A 19,671-nucleotide genomic window follows, 5' to 3' on the forward strand; every position below is an offset into this window, starting at 1 on the left:
CCAGGTATTTTGAAAACTACATTGCAGAACTGACGTTTCTGAAGCTAATATAATTCAATCTGTTTTAGGTCAGATATTAAAAATATTATTGTTTGACAATTCCTTAAGTTACAAATAAAAATATGTGTGAACTGTATAAGGTTTCATATCTAAATTAGCCAGGGTCTAATGATGCCAAAAACTAAAAAACATTTTCTTGTAAAATGAAATTTAGATATTCATACTCAGTTTATGAATACTCATTGATATCTGATTTACATGAATACATCACTGCTTACCACAGAATTTATCTCAATTCCTTCGGATCATACTCAGTTTATGAATACTGATTGATATCTTATTTACATGAACACATCACTGCTTACTACAGAATATATCTCAATTCCTTCTGATCATTTATTTCAATCCACATAATCATGTAAAGTACTTCCAAAGCTTTAAAGTCACATATTAGGTGTTATAATATCCCCATGTGGAACTACTACTGACATGTTCTACAAGGAGACAAAACTAGGCAATGGAAGGTTAAGGGACTTTGTAATGCTGTAAAGTCAGTCAGTAAGAGAGCTGAAAACAGAAATGTCAGAAATGAAATCTCTGGCTCAATTCATCCTCTCACCATAACATCACAATCTCCTCGTTCCATTCTGCAATAAAACTTTGATAACCTACTACAGACAATCTTTGTAAAGCGCTACAATAGCTAAACAGATAGCTTCTATAACCTATAGCCACACTTGAGAGATCAAATTCCAGAAAAACGAAATAATAGCACCCTTGCATTCTCTGTATTGAAAACAAAAATTGTAGTTAAGCAAAACTTTCCATTGCCAAGATTTAAAATGCTCATTTTCTCTACTGCATTATTTTCAAAGATTGAAAAATAATTAACCATATGTATTACTGGTTATTTCACAAGGAAATGTCATTATAAAATCCAGTTTGGTGTTCTAGTTCAGCACAATTAATTTAATTAGTACATTCATGATACTGGTTTTTGACCCAGTGATTTTTTTCAGATATATTATACATTTAAACTTACCCTTCAGGAGTCGTTTTAATTTTGCACAATCCACATTGATATACTGTAACAATTCTATATCATGAACATCAACATTGTCTTCTGAACAAACAGTTAATTCCTGTAACCTAAAAAGTAAAAACCAAAAATAACTTATCAAATTAAGTATTAGGGGACAGGTGTGGTATCTCACACCTGTAATCCCAGCACTTCAGGAGGCCAAGGCAGGAGGATCACTTGAGGCCAGGAGTTCAAGACCAGCCTGGGCAACATAGCAAGACATCATCTCTAAAAAAAATACAAAAATTAGCTGGGCATCAGCCGCCCTGTCTGGGAGGTGTACCCAACAGCTCCAAAGAGACAGCGACCATCGGGAGCGGGCCATGAGGACGATGGCAGTTTTGTTGAAGAGAAGGGGGGGAAGTGTGGGGAAAGGAAGGAGAGATCAGATTGTTGCTGTGTCTGTGTAGAAAGAGGTGGGCATAGGAGACTCCATTTTGTTCTGACTAGGAGAAATTCTTCTGCCTTGGGATGCTGTTGATCTATGGCCTTTCCCCCAGCCCCCTGCTCTCTGAAACATGTGCTGTGTCAACTCAGGGTTAAATGGATTAAGGGCGGTGCAAGATGTGCTTTGTTAAACAGATGCTTGAAGGCAGCATGCTCTTTAAGAGTCATCACCACTTCCTAATCTCAAGTACCCAGGGACACAAACACTGCAGAAGGCCGCAGGGATCTCTGCCTAGGAAAACCAGAGACCTTAGTTAATGTGTTTATCTCCTGACCTTCTCTCCACTATTATCCTATGACCCTGCCATATCCTCCTCTCTGAGAAACACCCAAGAATGATCAATAAATACTTAATTAAAAAATAAATAAATAAATAAATAAAATAGTTAATATCCTAGAGGGTAATAAAAGCATAACCTTAGGATATATAACATTTGCATTTTCACTAGAAAAATAATCAAACACTAACATAAATTTCACAGGGTTCTTAGTCATAGCAAATCATAAGTTTAAAAAGGTATATTCCTTTTTGAAGGGTTCACAGAACTATGGCCTGCAGGCTAGCCACCTACTTTCATAAATAAAGCTTTATTGGAACATAGTCATACTCATTTCCTATGGCCGCTCTCACACTACGACAGCAGAGTTGAGTCACTGTGACAGAGACTATATGGCCTGTAAGGCAAAAGTATTTACTATCTGACACTTGTAGATAAAGTTTGTCAACCTCTGACCTTGATAATTAAATAGATCCCTGAGAGGACCTGTAAACAATACTCCAATAGGAAATTAAAAGGACATACTGCCCAAAAAAAAAAAAAATAGCTGGGCATGATGGCACACACCTATAGGCCCAGCTACTCAGGAGGCTAAGGGAGGAGGATCTCTTGAGCCTAGAAGTTTGAAGCTGCAATGAGCTGTGATCACACCACTGTACTTCAGCCTAAGTAACAGAGTGGGCCCTATCTCTTAAAAAAAACAAAAACAAAAAAAGTCTTAGGGTATCTCTAAATTCCGAATTCAACAGATTCTTCCCCCAAAGATGAGTTCATAAGAGTAAAGACACATATAAAAATAAGGCAATAAATATTTCTTATAAAAACCTAAAGGAACATAACTAACTTAAGGGATATGATAAAAGAAACCATGATAATCCAGTAAACGTAGCATCGTAGCATCCTTATCCTTAAGATTGAGGTGTCTAAATAATATTTCCAACTTTCGGCGCCAGGGTTCTCTGGGAAAATTAGTTAATTCCAGGATGGGGGCAAGAGATACACAAGGTGAGGGCAGGTCACCTTGGGCTTGAAAACAAGGAAACTATCAACAACTATCAGAGTCATGTCAAATATCACACAGGTATGCACTTTAGGCATCTCAACTGTCAAAAATGAGATAATCTGAGGATCAAAAGAATTATGTCTACAATGGAAACACATACAATAAATTAAAATACACGAGCCTATTATAATATTGAAAGAAAAAACTTCATGGGTAACCTTTTGCAACTGTTAGGGTACCAACTCATTCTGATAATGAATAATGAAAGTCACGTCTGTATCCTGCATTCCCTACATGGACTGTATTGCAAGATAACTAAACACACAATGAAGCAAAAATCTTTCATAGAAGTCACAATTTTAAAATAAAGAATGAATGACAGAATAGAAAACTTTTCATTTTGCAGCCCCCAATGAAGTGGAATCCAGGCAGTGATCATCAGTGATTACTAAAAACATTAGGTAAAAATTTATGGGAAACTGTATAATGAATGCATAATGCTGATAACATCGAAATCCAATCACTGATCACAACATTAAAAGTCAGTAATAGGACATGTTTCCTGATGTGATTCATTAGGAACTACATAGCATCATCAGTAAAGTATTCTTGTCCCCCCCAGCCAAATGAACCTGAATCCAGTGAAACCCAAATACAGAATGTAGAAAGGCAAATAACGCAGTCCAACAAATAAACAGCATGGGAAAAAATGGAGAGCAAGGTGAAGAAATGAAGAAATGATACTGATTAACAGAGGCTCAGGAGAAATATCAACCAATTCCAAAGTATGCATCCTGTTTGTATCTTAATTTGAACAAAACAAATAAAAAAGCCATTTCTGAGATAATGAAAAAACCCACAAATTTGGCAATGTATGATATTAAGGAATTATGATTCTTGATAGGTATGACAATATTATAGTTAAATGCTTAAAAATCTATTTATTAGAGATATATACTGAAATATTTACAGGTGAAATGACATCTGGGGTTTGCTTTAAATTACTGAAAAGGGAGGAAGAGAAACCATAGCATACCGGAAACAGTTAAAGCAGGGTAAGAGATGCATGGGGATTTGAAGTACTATTCTCTCTCCTATGTGTATTTTTTAATTTTTCCACAATGAATAGTTTTAAAAATTCATATTTCCAATTACAAGTAAAAGTATAACTTGAATTAAAAGTAAAACTATAATAAGTAAGCTTGATTTTACTAACTTCTGCTTTTATCAACTAGATTTTTGAAACACGAATGAAACTTTATATTAACAGGGTACATTTACTTTGTATTTGAAAACCGAGTAAGCCTTTTTTCATTGCACTTTTCACAGTTTGTACATGTGTTTATGTAATTATTTGCTTAATATCCCTCCTTCACAGTAGAACGTAAGCTTATAAGGACAGGAGTATCTGTTTAAACCCAAGCTTCTCTTATGTTGAATATGAAGTTATCACAAATGTAGAAACATTTAACACTTAACAGATATGTAGATATATTTAAACTGATAAAAGAAGTTCACTTAGCCTAAATGTTAATAAAAGGAATTAAACTTTTCTTCCATTTTACACCAAAAACCACAGTGCTGATTTTCAAAAGTTGGTATTGCTAATCTATTAAATTATGCTACCTAATGAGGCATACTCATTATTCATATTAATAGACATCAAAAATATAAGCAGCACAATTAAATTGCAAACTTTTATAAATGCAGCAATAGAGCTATGGTGAAAAGGCACAAATACTATATGGTCTTATAATTTGTACATATTAACTTGAATTTCAATCATTTAGTGCAATTTGCAAAGGAGTTATTAATCACCACACTAAACCTTCAGTTGGTAAGAATGTAATCAATCCTATTCTTCCTTCTCAAATTCTCCTTTCACTCACCTTAGCTTTAATTAGATTACAGCTAACACTACAATATTCTAAGCACTTATATGAACTCTCTTCCTATCATCAGGGTAAGAAAAGCTCAGCATTTCAAGCTGGGAATGAGGTTGTCCTCAATGCTAAAAATTCCACAGATGCTGCAAAGAGCGTAGAAATATGGAGTACGGCTCCTTAGAAAACACAACATCACAGATCAGCAACACCAACTTCTGAAAAGTTGACTCTTGTGGTTGTTTGTGAAAAATGGGAGAAAAATTTTGTCCCTTTTATAGTCTGGTACCCTTATAGGGAGCAGGTATTTTGTGAAGGTTAAACATCATTTCCGAAGCAGAGAAATCAAATAAAGGGTAATCTGAGCAAAAGAAATGAAGAGTAGAAAACCTATCACTAAAACATCTAGAAAGACTAGGCATACTGAAAGATATTTTAAATGTATAGGTCCAGAAAAGAAGAAGAAAACTGAAAACCAGAGAGTTAAGTGCATGAGTACATGACCCGGGCCCTGCAACAAAGAAAAGATGAGTGAGGTTTTTGATCTCCTTAACCTAGGAGCTTGGGGCTTAACATCCACATGGAGACTGGATATAAAGCCTTGTACCCTAATAATTCAGGATTCTCACTTGGGCCCTGCATAAAACATGAACTAGAAAGAACAATGCACTCCCCCTGCTGCCCCCACTGCCCACAAAAAAAAAAAAAAAAAGAAAAGAAAAGAAAAGAAAAAAACCTACCAGCACAAAGAAGCTTACCTGCTCTGCCTAAACTTTGGATAAAGTGAAAAGAGTTATCTAGAGCTGTTTACCTTCTAAGAGTTTAGGGTTCAAATTTATACTGCCTATACAGGCTGGGACTGAGAAATTAAGAAAAAAACAGCTCCAGAACTGGGCACCTGCCAAATGCAAATGCAAAACCATCACTAGAACACTCCCTCAGCCCAAGGCTACAAGGATTCTCAAAGAAAATACAGGCCACACTAAAGATAACTTTGCAATCAAGGATTCCAAAACTGAGATGAAACAATTCACTATGAATGAATCAGCACAAACAAATCAATATTAAACAATACTAAAGAGAACGTAAAATATGTTTTAAATGATCAGAGACATATAAAAAAACTGAAAACTATTTTTAAAAAAGGAGTAAGAAACCATAACGAACAGATTTGTATAGAACCAAATAGTAAACTGTAAAGAACCAAATGACTTTTAAAGTCATTGAGTTTTCTGCTTCTGGTGGTATATCAAATTAGATTTCTGAAGCACCTTCTCACTACAAAACAACTAGATCAACTGCATTTGTGGAGTAATTCTGTGGAGAATGCAGTTATTCCGCTACATAAATACTATGAGCCACAGAAAATGGTATACTCCCAGAGAAAAATAAAGCTATCTTAAGATTTATAGCCAGCCAGGCATGGTAGCTCACATCCTGTAATCCCAACAGTTTGGGAGGCCAAGGAAGGAGGATCCCTTGAGCCCAGGGGTTCAAGACAAGCCTGGGCAACATGGCAAGACCCTATCTCTACAAAAAAATTAAAGAAACTAGCCGGGCATGGTGGCACGTGCCTGTAGTACCGGCTACTCAAGAGGCTGAGGTGGGAGGATCTCTTGAGCCCAGGAGGTCGAGGCTGCAGTGAGACATGTTCACATCACTGCACTCCAGACTAGGTGATAGAGAGAGACTGTGTCTCAAAAACATAAAATAAATAAATCTATAGCCTATCTTCCCCTAAAGAAAAGTAAGGTCAGAAATATAAAAACCAAATCTTAATCTTAAAGGAGAAACATTGACGGGGAGAATGGACAAACACGAAACATCTTCATGATACTGATTCATCTATTATATATAAAATATAAAATCAATCTTTAGAAAGAACTACCATTCAAGCCACACACACATATTTTAAGTCACCTAATACTATGACAGCATAAGATGTTCCCACCTAAACTAAACCATCATAATGGTCTTTTAGGTGAGTGATCCTTCAACAAGATCAGCTCCTATTTCTGACACCAGCTAAATGAAACTGAAAATGCAGTTGTCTGAAACAATGTTATTTCATAGATGCCATTTCTGAGCCGTCTGTCCTCTGAAAGCTAATAAAATTTTAGACACTTGGTTTCTTTCTGGCAACAGTGAACCAGATTCAGGAAATAAACAAAAGTTGCTTATTTTTACATGTGCTAATGCTGCAAAATCCCATAAAGTAAAACCTTTGGTGACGAGAAATTTTCTAGAATTTTCCAAGGTGGCATATTTGTTGTGTTCTATAAGGCAGTTCATGCATTAATAGACTAAAAGACATTTGGGTTTTTTTGTATCACTTTCTACCTTCAATGTAACAGGTGTTTCAAATAGTAAGGCCGGCCTAGCAGTCACCTAAATGAAAAGGGTTTGCGTTTTTTATTAAATACAATTTTCCACCCTCCTATTCTCTAGGTATTTGTTACCTTGCTGACTCAACCACTGTATTATTACTCAGAATATAAAATGTTACTGCTGAAAAGATTTCATGAAAACATTTTTCTATCGTATAAATATTACCCAAGATTATCAATAATATACTATTAAACAAAACTTTAATTTTCTTTCGATCAAGAATTGCATTGAGGTTGAAAAATATTGCTGCCTAGGATCTTAATTATAGAAATGTCATTGTTGATTAAAAAGACTGCAGGACTTTGAAGTTAATCAATTCCCCCAAAAAAGCGTAACACAAATTCTCAAATGGTGATGTATGTTGTCTTTCACACCTGCTGGAAAACAACAAAGGAATCAGTAAATCTGACTAACCAAAGTCCACTGTTTGTACAACACTGACGAGCCAAAGATGCAGGCACCAACAAAGGGGATTGTTTTTCTCTATTCGGTATTAGTCTTTGATTCACGAATCACTAAATAATTTGTGCTATAGTTTCTAATTAAGTTAATAACCCATTTGACTTTACTTGCCTTAGACAGGCAAACCATGTGCATAACAACAATTTGCAGCTAGTTGCTACTGTCACTTATAATTCTATCCCATAGGGCACTACCTATAATAATTTCTCCACCTGTATGTAGCATATCACAACTAATGCTCAGGATGATTTTGAGTCATCAATAAAAGCTTAAATTATATTTTTGATACATCGAAATGTGGCTAAAATAGATAGGGAAGCAATCTGGTATAGTGAAACTAATATAAATTCTGAAGCCAGCCTGACTTAGAAATTTTGGGTCCTCCATTATTTGGCACATCACCTGAACTTTTTTGAGTATTAGTTTGCTCACCTGTAAAATGAGGGAAGTATCATCAGGGTTACTGTGAGGATGAGACAGCAAAGGAAATGCTGTAAATACTCAATAAATGGCAGTACTTTACATATCTTTAAAATGCAGTCCACGTTCTGGAGAATTCTACTTTGCAATTATTCACTTCCTTGTGTTTTCACATCACTTAGGTTTTTTTTTGTTTTTATTTTGTTTTTTGGTAACCTAAGATCTTGTGATAAAGGGTAGAGTGGTGAAAGTATTTGAATTCTGACTACACTCGTTAATTATTCCAACTGATCGGGTAGTTTCATTTAAAGGGATAATATGTTTAAAAAGTCAAACCAAAAGTTCATACCTAGTATTGTTTTTTAAAGCCTGCTCACAGCAGATATTTTTATCTGAAATTTAGACTTTCACATTCGTAACAGTGCTCTTATTTAATTGCACACATCAATATCACAATATTACACAATTAAAACGTCAAAGATACTAATGCATAAAATTTCTACGAAAGCCCAGACAAACTCATTTCTCTGGAGGCTGAGGTAGGAGGATCACCTAAGCCTGGGAGGTCGAAGCTGCTCTGAGGGGCAACAGAACTTGTCTTAAAAACAAAAAAACCTCATTTCCATTAACTTTGTATTTTTATGTAGACAAAAAACAAGACTTCTAATATTCATATTACTTCAGTAGTCCCATGTGGAATTTACACACTAACCTGGTAGAAATGCAACTAAAGACTGCATTGAAGTTGTTGCAGCTGAGAGAAAATAAAACCCCAGAGGCAGAATTCCGAAGTTCAGCTGCATGCTGGTTTCCTTCACGACAGGTGTGAAGAAAATGGCAGGTTTCTGGCAGCAACTGTTTGACCAGCATCGTTTCATCTAATCTCATTGTGTCCTTTGGTTGCTAAAACAGAAATAATCACATTATTCTAAACTTTAATTTTACCTGTAAACATTTTCTATTATGAAAATTTTCAAACACACACACAGAACAAAAATAATGAACACCTTACATACACACCACCTAGATTTAACAACTGTTAACGTTTCATATTTGCTACATCTGTCTATAGATAGTTTAATAAAGAGGATGGTTCCATCTCTGACCCCATAATCACAATTAAAGTTCAATCCCCCTGCCATCCTTACTAGTCCTCCCATTCCTGCTTGCTCTCTTGTTCATCAAACGAGCCCTTCCCTGGGAATCCCCAGTTTGCTGTGAGTTCTACAATTACGGAATCGACTTAACTCATATTGATTGATGAGTGCATTGTGTCATCTGTCTTAACATTTAAGTAAATTCCTGGGTGAGCCATCACACTTGCTTTTGTGCAGACTGACCAAAACAGACACTACTTACTCAAAGTAATTTTATTTTGGTTGAATCTTTTCAAAGTAAGTTATAAATAGAATACTTCACCCCACGTGCCTTGGCATCTCTTAAAAGTAAGAATTTTCTCTAATGTAACTTCAATGCAATTAACACACCAAGGAAAAATAAACAATTCCCTTGTATCATCTAATACCAAGTCTGGATTCAAATTTCACCACTGCCCCCAAAATGTCCTTCATAGGCATTTCTATTCAATAAGGATCCAAAAAAGTTCACCGATTGCAACATGATGTTTCCTTAGTTTCACTATTCTATGCAAGGGCGCAATCTCAGCTCACTGCAACTTCCACCTCCAGGGTTAAAGTGATTCTCCTGCCTCGGCCACCCGAATAGCTGGGATTACAGGTGCCCGCCACCATGCCCAGCTAAATTTTTGTATTTTTAGTAGAGATGGGGTTTTGCCATGTTGGCTAGGCTGGTCTCGAACTCCTGACCTCAAGTGATCCACCCTCCTGGGCCTCCCAAAATGCTGAGATTACAGGCGTCAGCCACCACGCCTGGCCCATATTCACCACTCTTATTTCCCATGACTTTAAGTGGGCCAGCTGCCTTACAGAATGTTCCATATCCTTGATTTAATTATTTTCCAGTGACTTAGGTTGATTTGCTCTTCTAGTTACTGTATTGTATATTTTCTTTTTTCTCTTTTTTTTTTTTGAAACAGAGTCTCGCTCTATGGTCCAGGCTGGAGTGCAGTGGCGCAATCTTGGCTCACTCCAACCTCTGCCTCCTGGTTTCAAGTGATTCTCCTGTCTCAGCCTCCCAAGTAGCTGGGACTACAGACATGTGCCACCACATCTGGCTAATTTTTGGAATTTTCTTTTTTTTTTCTTTTATTATTATTATTATTATTATCATTATTATACTTTAGGTTTTATGGTACATGTGCGCAATGTGCAGGTCACATGTATACATATGTAACATCCGGCTAATTTTTATACTTTTAGCAGATATGGGGTTTTGCCATGTTGGCCAGGCTGGTCTTGGATTCCTGACCTCAAGCTATCCGCCTGTCTCGATCTCCCAAAGTGCTGGGATTCCAGGCGTGAGCCACGACGCCCAGCCTGTATATTTTCTGTAAGCTAAAATTTAAACCTAATGGTCTGATTAGATTGAGGTTAAACAGTTTAGGGGATTCACTATAGGTTATATTACATCACACCATGAGAACATAAGGCCAGGTGGTCCCGTTATTGACACCAAGTTTGATAACTTCGGTGTTAACACTGAAATCTCTACTTTGTAAAGTAAATATATACTTTACAATTAACACACAATCAATGGATAAGCTATCCTGTAGGTATGCTGTTGCACATTACTATTTCACCTAACAGTCTTGATAACTATATGCGGATAAGAATTTTAATAACACTGAACAAGATGGCAAAGAACAAAAATGTGTACAATTGTACGCTATGCTCAATTCTGTAACTGCAATCCAAGCACTCTCAGATGCAAATACACTGAAACATAGGGACAGTACATAAACAGACTTCACAAAAACCTGTGAATTCACATTACAATGCCTGTTTCTTGTTTATAGGCTAACCAAACAATACAGATGTTAACTCTAACAAATAAAAATCTGAGAAGTATTAAATCTTTTAAATAATAGTCATATTCACAGGAACAAAAATACTTAAGATTCCTCAAATTCTACAAAATTTCACTCATAACATATTGGTATTTTTCTTTCACTTAACTATTCCAACTATGTATATGACAAACATGTACTTGTGAGCTCCGTTCTTCTTAAACTGCCTCAATTTACTTTGATTTAAAACTAAGAATCAAGAAACATCTGTAAAATCACTGAAGGAAATAAAACAATTGTTCAATAATATAAATAGCATTATTTTTTAAATTGTAAATTTAATGAAAAAGCATACACATTTTTTAACAGTAGAGCATGGCAAGGTAATATACATTTTATGTATTATATAAGTTATACTAGGCCCACTTACTAGCATTTCAATTAGGCTATCTTCAAAGAGTATTCAATCAAACAGAGGCCAATAATATCAGTAATAATTCTCCAAAATACATTTATCATTGCCTCTCAATTACAAATGTTAATGGAGAAAAGCTGTGAAACTGAACAAGGCAATAAATGACCCCACGCCCCACCATTCAGTCATGGGTGTGGCTGATATACTGGTTAATTTGCAGTCAAAGTAATAAGACCACTGGAAAAAACTGATTCAAGAAAAGTTTAAAATTTGCCCACCTTCCCAATTCCATCATCCTATGTAACAGCTCTTTTGCTCTTTCACTCCATTTTACACATGAACAATAGCATATCACAAGTTAACGGAAAATACCATGCTAAAGCAACTAGCTCACCTTCGATTTTAAGTAGAAAACTTATAAACACTGTCTCCACAATTTTGGAATATGGTCAAGGGTCAATAAGAAAATTTAAAATATTACACTTAGGGCAGGCACGGTGGTTCACACCTGTAATCCCAGGACTTTGGGAGGCTAAAATGGGCAGATCACTTGAGGATAGGAGTTCAAAACTAGCCTGACCAACACAGTGAACCCCCATGGCTAATGAAAACACAAAAAAATTAGCTAGGCATGGTGGTACATGCCTGTAATCCCAGCTGCTTGGGAGGCTGAGGCATGAGAATAGCTTGAACCCCGGAAGTGGAGGTTACAGTGAGCCAAGAGGGTGCCACTGCACTTCAGCCTGTGCCACAGAGTGAGACTCTGTCTCAAAAGAAAAAAATATATATATATTATGCTTAGATTTTTTGGCTTACAGCCTTCCCTAGGGATACACAGTTGTGTCAATATATATATTTTTTCAATTCCCTATCCCAATGCTTCCACCAACACTTCTCAACCACACTATCAGTCCTCATATATTAAGGTCTCTTTCAACTAGTTTTACTATAGAGAACTGCAACATATGTGAAGAGGGAAGCAATTCTGAATAAAAGCAAAATTCTGAATTCTGAGCCAAAGGAAGACAGAACGTAAGAAATGAGTTAATTTCAATACACATGGACTAGGCAGATCATTAAAATGGAGGTATTTAATTTATATATTTATATAAACTCTTACCATGTTCCAGGAAGAATTAAGGATAATGATGTATAGAAATACTTTCTTTACGCAATAGAAATACTCTTGAAAAAGTTCAAATTAAGTCATGGTTGAAATACACTGTGATAACAACTTACAGGAAACCAGAGAAATAATTGTTTGGTACTCTCCTCCTCCACATACCTATCGCATATGTGTGTGTCTACATAAAACAAGTGTTCTCAAGGTAATATCTATCCTTAATAGGTTTAATTTTTAAGTTCTCATTTACATAAATTTGAAAAGTAGAATATTAAAATCATATTCATATAGGAGGAAATACAAGATTACTCTTGGTCTTCTGAATCGCATTCTCCCACAACTCTCTGAGAGATCCGTTAAATCAAATAGTGATCTCTTCATAAAATATTTTCTTAAAACCTGAGAGACAGACACATGGCTGAAACATAACATTTTATAAGTAAACTTAATATCTGTTTAATTTACAAAAGATGAGAGAATTTTCTCATGAAAAATTGTCTGTCACCAGGTCAGCTATATTAACAAAACTCATATTTATATGTCTCAGACAAAAGTCCATATGACTGTCCTCTTGGTCCACATCTGTACTTTGGGACATAAGATCATTCTCAAGATTAAATTCACAAAGCCTGCCTACTTAAGATCAATTTACTTACCCCAGCAAGACATTTTTCCAGTGTATCCAATATAATCAACTGAGAGAGATATAAATTTTTTTCAGCAGCTTCTCCAAATATTCTCTAACAGAAAAGATATTCAGAACATAAAAGTTAGTTTCACTTTCTGCTACCAATCAACACACATCTGAAAACTGAAAGACTAAAAGATCAACAATAGTCTTCTATTTTATCTTCCAGATTATACTATACCTAAATATATTATTTCTGATTTTATCCTAATCCTCATAAAAACTAAATTCTAAGGCAAACAGAAATGGCATTTATTAGAATCTGCCATTAACCTTGTAACAGTAAAAGATGCTGTTTTGCTTCATGCTTTAAAAATATGTAGGATTCAGACACACATATAGATCTGTACCAGAATCTTGAATTGGGGATTTAACTATACTTTTATGCCACAAAATAATCAGTCTTAATTTTTATAGCAAAAACATGCTATAGCACCACAGTGAATTTTAAGTACTCACTATCCTCAAAATGAATACTACATATGTATTTATTAACAAGAGACTATGGTTTTGAAAACTTATTTAATAAGCACTAAATGAAAGCCAATATAACAATGCTGTTTTGTTTTGAAAAGAGGGTCCCAAATATTAAAATATTTCAATCTAACTGGGAACACAGCCACATATTCATATGTGCAAATACTAAACTGTGCCCCACACACTGCAACAGAGGAGCTACAAAAAATGTTAAATGTCTTTCCGTAAATCTCTTTACGTATTTATAAATGGTCCTGCTTTTGGGGGGAAAATACTAATTTTCTCCATAAAGAAGGTAAATGATTTTCTACACCTCCAGTTTATTAGTTTTGTAAGTTTAGGGTATTGTGTAAGCAACTTTCTTAAAAGGAAACACACCAAGGATGATGCAAACAAAAAGTTAAACACCACATGCTCTCACTCATATGTGGTAGCTAAAAAAGAGTAAAAAGTAGAAGAGAGGACACTAGAGGGAGGAAGGGTCGGGTAGGGGGAATTGGGGTGGGTAGAGATTTGTTAAAGGATATAGAAATACAGCTTTATAGGAAGAATAAGACTTAGTGTTCTGTACTACTGTAGAATGACTATGTTAACATTACATACTTAACTTTTTTTTTTTTTTTTTTGAGAAGGAGTCTCACTCTGTCACCCAGGCTGCAGTGCAGTGGCACATCTCGGCTCACTACAAGCTCCGCCTCCCGGGTTCACACCATTCTCCTGTCTCAGCCTCCTGAGTAGCTGGGACTACAGGCACATGCTGCCACACCCCGCTAAGTTTTTGTATTTTTTTTTTTTAGTAGAGATGGGGTTTCACCATGTTAGACACGATGGTCTTGATCTCCTGACCTCGTGATCCACCCGTCTTGGCCTCCCAAAGTGCTGGGATTACAGGTGTGAGCCACCGCGCCTGGCCTATGGTTAACATATAGTTTCAAATAACAAGAGAATATTCAATATTCCCAACACAAAGAAATGATAAGTGTTGAGATGATGGATATGCTAATTACTCTAGTGGGATCACTATGTATTATATGTATTGAAACATCAATATGTACCCATAAACATGTACAATTATTGTATGTCAATTAAAAAATAAAATAGAACAAGAGAAAAAGTATCTAAAATATGGGAATAAGGCAAAAAGGTAACTTCATGTCTTTTCAATGTCATACTAGAATATTATCTAATAAACCTAAGGACCATCTCAAAAAAAAGGAAGGGGGAACAATCTTCACAATCTATAACCAGAAGTTGTTTCACAACTCAATACAAACAAATATGAACTGGGATTATAAATGCAGGCTGGGCACAGTGGCTCACACCTGTAATCCCAGCACTTTGGGAGGCCGAGGCAGGCGGATCACCTAAGGTCAGGAGTTTGAGACCAGCCTGGCCAAAATAGTGAAACCTCGTCTCTACTAAAAATACAAAAAAATTAGCCGAGCACGGTGGCACATGCCTGTAATTCCAGCTACTGGGGAGCCTGAGGCAGCAGAATCACTTGAACTGGGGAGGGGGAGGTTACAGTGAACCAAGATTGCACCACTGCACTCCAGCCTGGGTGACAGAATGAGACCCTGTCATTCATTCATTCATTCATTCATTCATTCATTCATAAATAAACAAATGCTAAAGACTGGCAGAGAGCTCAGAGTTAATCAAGAAAAATCCAGATCAGTTGCCATGAACGCAGTATGTTAGTTTGAAACAGCTTAGAATGGAGATGTTAAATAGGAATTTAGGGAGAGGAAGGGATCACTTGAGAAAGACAAAAGATGTTATATGTTCAAAGGTACAGAGGGAGAACAGCTGGTGTACTCTGAAGTCTAGGAAATGTCAATCGATTTTAGAAAATGGGAAAAAGAAAGAAATATGAGCTTTTAACGGTGGAATTATTTGATGAAACTGGTATTTGAGAAAAACTGTTTCAACAACAGGGTAACTACTACAGAATCTGTCACAGGTTACAGAAGGAAGAAAAAACACATTAATATCTTCATAAAAAAATCAATCCACATTTTAGGACTATGAGATCACATATTTTATCATCTACTTAGGGCTGGGACAATCATATGTAAATTCAAACAAGATGCTAAAGAAAAATATGTGTAACAGATTACTGTGGTCAATTCATGTATGCCACAAAAGCTCTATGAAATCCTAATTCAAGAAACATACTGGAAAAGGAGATATGGTCACAAAGGATAGGAGATGTTTCTGAGAGAAATAATAAATTAAAATGAAAGTTACAGTTACTTGTGCTCACTGAATCTAAAAGCCAGCTGGTTAAAAATTTGACAAAATAAAATTAAAAAGGTTATCTGTGCTTGTAAACAAAATAAGATTAATGGTTATATCCAAAGTCCACAGAAAATCACTTTCCATACTTCAAAATATGCTGTTCTAAACTTTTTAATCAAAAACAAAAGAAAGCAAATTCCCCAAAACACAGTAACCCAAATACTCACCATATTGTTAACATTCTTTAAAACAGTAGTGAGGCCGCTTATAAGCAAAGAAAACTTGTATTTGGAAATATTGATTAGACATTCCGTGTTGTGCTCAGTACTGACTTTGGTATGTGTGTTCTGCTGTCCTGTTTTTATTGGAAGCTGAAAAAAAAAAGAAAAAAAACACGTTAAGAGCTTATCCTTAAAAACGACTATAAATAACTTACTTGCCATTGAAAATCATGACATTTTAGGAAAACTGCACCAACCACAGATACCTATATTTTTGCATCTCAAACTCCGATTTTCAATCAAACTCCAATATATGATACACAGATATGTATATTTGCATCTCAAACACCAATATATGATAGCATTTATTATAGCAAATCTTAAATTCTTTGGAAACTTCCATTTTTGCAGCTTTCTTTCTGGAAGTCATAAATCTCTATCTACAAAATTAAATTCTTTACCCAGCACTATATAAGAAGAAATGATGACCCACAGAAATAGAGCTATTTCCTTGTGGCTAAAAATTATTTCAGAGAATTTCTGCAATAAAATGCATACAACCGTTTCCCTTATCCATTGAAATCAAACATTAAAAGAAAAACAGATCAAGAAAATCTATGCCCTAGACCTCTAGTCAATAATGGCAAACAACTGCTGATTGTTCAGAAGCAAGAACAAACTATAAAACCTGGGAAAAAAGATAAGACTGACTCAGTAAGATAAGCACCCTCAGCTACACAATTGAAGGGATAACAGAACACAAGTAGATAAATCCCATGAGAAAAAATATTCTATGAGAAGATCACATCTATATTTCTCTGTGAATGAGTTAAGTTCCACTGTCTAGAAGTTCATCTCTACTCTGCTCAAAAATAGCATTCTGTATTTAAAGCATCATGGACATACTTACTGTTAATATTAAACCCTGCTAATGATAACAGAGAAACCTACCAATGTTCCTCTGTGAAAAAAACAAACCTGAATATAACTTTCTCATTTTTAACATAGTACACCTAAAGGTGGAAAGAGACCAAGGGGCATGCCCAAGTTTGCTAAATCAGTTAATAATGGACGATTATTTTGATAGTAAAGAAATACTAAATAGGCTGGGCACGGTGGCTCATCCCAGCACTTTGGGAGGCCAAGGTGGGCAGACCATGAGGTCAGGAGATTGAGACCATCCTGGCCAACATGGTGAACCCAGACTCTACTAAAAATACAAAAATTAGCTGGGTGTAGTGCCACGCACCTGTAATCCAAGCTACTCGGGAGGCTGAGGCAGGAGAATAGCGTGAACCCAGGAGGCAGAGATTGCAGTGAGCCGAGATTATGCCACTGCATTCCAGCCTGGCGATCGAGCGAGACTCCATCTCAAATTAAAAAAAAAAAAAAAAAAAAGGAAATACTAAATGAAATGGGCGGGCGGGGGGACCATTTTTAGAGTGTAGAGGAGGGGGCAGAACAGAAACTACAGAACTTCATAATGTTAATTATAAAGATTATGGAGGAAAAAAACCTGAAAGGCCAAAAATGGAACTTTTAGAAGCCAGCAGGAGCTAAAATGCAGCTTGTGAATCTCCCTAAGTATCCCATAAAAATTAGAGAAACGACCAGGTGTGGTGGGTCACATTTGTAATCCCAGAACTTTGGGAGCCAAGGCAGGCGGATCACTTGAGGTCAAAAGTTCAAGACCAGCCTGGCTAACATGGTGAAACCCTGTCTTTACTAAAAATACAAAAAATTAGCCGAGTGTGGTGGCACACGCCTGTAATCCCAGCTACTAGGGAGGCTGAGGCACGACAATGGCTTGAACAGCAGGTGGAGGTTGCAGTGAGCTGAGATCGCACCACTGCACTCCAGCCTAGGCAACAGAGACTCTGTCTCAAAAAAAAAAAAAAAAAAAAAAAAAAATCAAAGAAACTAGAATTTCTCTAGTAAAACCACAAAATGATGAACATCTACATGAAAATGAAGGGACAAGGCCCCTCATTCCCAAACCCAGAGAGGTGAACAAATAGAAACAAACCATTTACAGTTACAAAACTGGTTGGGGACATGAGCAATAGCTCATGCCTGTAATCCGAGCACTTTGAGAGGCTGAGGCAGGAGGACTGCTTGAGTCCAGGAGTTCAACACCAGCCTGGGCAACAGAGTGAGACCTCATCTTCACTTAAAAAAAAAAATCTAGGCTTGGTAGTGTGTGCCTGTAATCCAGCTACTCAAGAGGCTGAGGCAGGAGGACTGCTTGAGCCCAGAAAGTTGCTGTGATCTAGCCACTGCACTCTAGCCTGGGCAACAGAGCGAGATCCTGTGTCTGGAAAACAAAAAACAAAAATACTGGTGTGGTATAAGCATCTATGCAAGAGAAGGCAGGTGGAGGGAGAATGTAAAATGGATCTGACAAGAGGAGATTCCCAATGTACTGCATCCTTAATAAAAAGCACAGCAGCCCAATTTAGGAATATTAGCCAAAACAGAGGGTAGTTATGCTCATTGCAATTTGCAGATGAATGAAAAAGGCCTATGATAAAATTCTCAAGAGAATGGAGCACACTCAAAAGCATCACTGTCTAATAGAATTTGCTATGGTAATGATATTGCTCTACATGGGCAATGCCCAATACAACAGCCACTAGTCATCATATGTAGCTATTAACCACTTGTAACATAGCTGGTATAGATAAGAAATCAAAAGTTTAAAGTTTATTTAAGTTATTATTAAATAAAGTTTATTTAAACTTAGCTTTAAGTAGCCACACATGTAATTATTAGATCTGACTGGACAGCACAGTTCTAGCCCACACTGAGAAGAAACTGCTGAGAATAAACTCCAAATTGAAAACAGGGGTAAAGGGAGAAAAGGAAAAAGGTCCAAATAAAAATCAAAAAGAGAAAGATGAACAAGAGAGCTCTGAAAGAATGAGACCATTTTTTTTTTTTTATTTCATGAAAATAAAAAAAGAATAAGCTCTAGAGTCATAAAGCTACAAAGCTATCCTGGCCTACAAATCCCTCCTACCAATTCAGAAAAATTAATTTCACATAAAAATGAGCCAACAGAGAAGTACTATGGCCAAATAATATGTAAAGTTATTATAAGAAAAAGGAGTAAGAAGCAGAAAAACATAAAAATAAGGGTCTAAACAACAGAAAATCAAAGTATCCAAAATGACATATCCACCAACAGATGAAAACTGTAAATTATTATTTCAAAGTGAGCCAAGAGAAATTAAGAAAATTATAAAAGGTGCGGAATAACACAAATAAGAATTACAGATAGAAATAAGTTGATAGAACTCAAGAAAGAATTAGAAGATAAATCATTTCAGAAATGAAAACTAACCAGAAGATACACAAGAGTGAATTAACACAGAAGATAATGTTTTAAGAGTAAACAAATGTTGAAAAAAAAGGGGGGACTAAGGAGGAAAATTGTAATATAAAAATGAAATTACATATGAGATAATAAAGATTTACAATAAAGTGACAAAAAAGATAGAAAAAGAAGATCCAACTTACATGTAACAGGAGTCACCAAAGAAAGAAACCAAACCAATGGAATAAAATGGATATTAGAAACTAGAATTCAAGAAAACTTTGCTGAAATTATTGAAATTT

At 35.9% G+C, this 19,671-nt stretch overlaps 1 protein-coding gene across 1 annotated transcript in view; it reads right to left on the reverse strand.

Annotated features, from left to right (window-relative positions):
- LOC129017577 (uncharacterized) overlaps positions 1-19,671 on the reverse strand; it is a gene marked incomplete at its 5' end in the record, with an annotated part of 95,217 nt that overhangs the window by 13,525 nt on the left and 62,021 nt on the right. Inside the window, 4 exons of the mRNA XM_063655458.1 lie at positions 1,043-1,149; positions 8,675-8,865; positions 13,083-13,166; positions 16,060-16,203. Of these exons, the coding sequence (XP_063511528.1) occupies positions 1,043-1,149; positions 8,675-8,865; positions 13,083-13,166; positions 16,060-16,203 (526 nt within the window). The remainder of the gene's footprint in view (positions 1-1,042; positions 1,150-8,674; positions 8,866-13,082; positions 13,167-16,059; positions 16,204-19,671) is intronic.

The sequence above is a fragment of the Pongo pygmaeus genome, chromosome 19 (assembly GCF_028885625.2).
Source record: "Pongo pygmaeus isolate AG05252 chromosome 19, NHGRI_mPonPyg2-v2.0_pri, whole genome shotgun sequence".
In the NCBI taxonomy this organism is placed as follows: domain Eukaryota; kingdom Metazoa; phylum Chordata; class Mammalia; order Primates; family Hominidae; genus Pongo; species Pongo pygmaeus.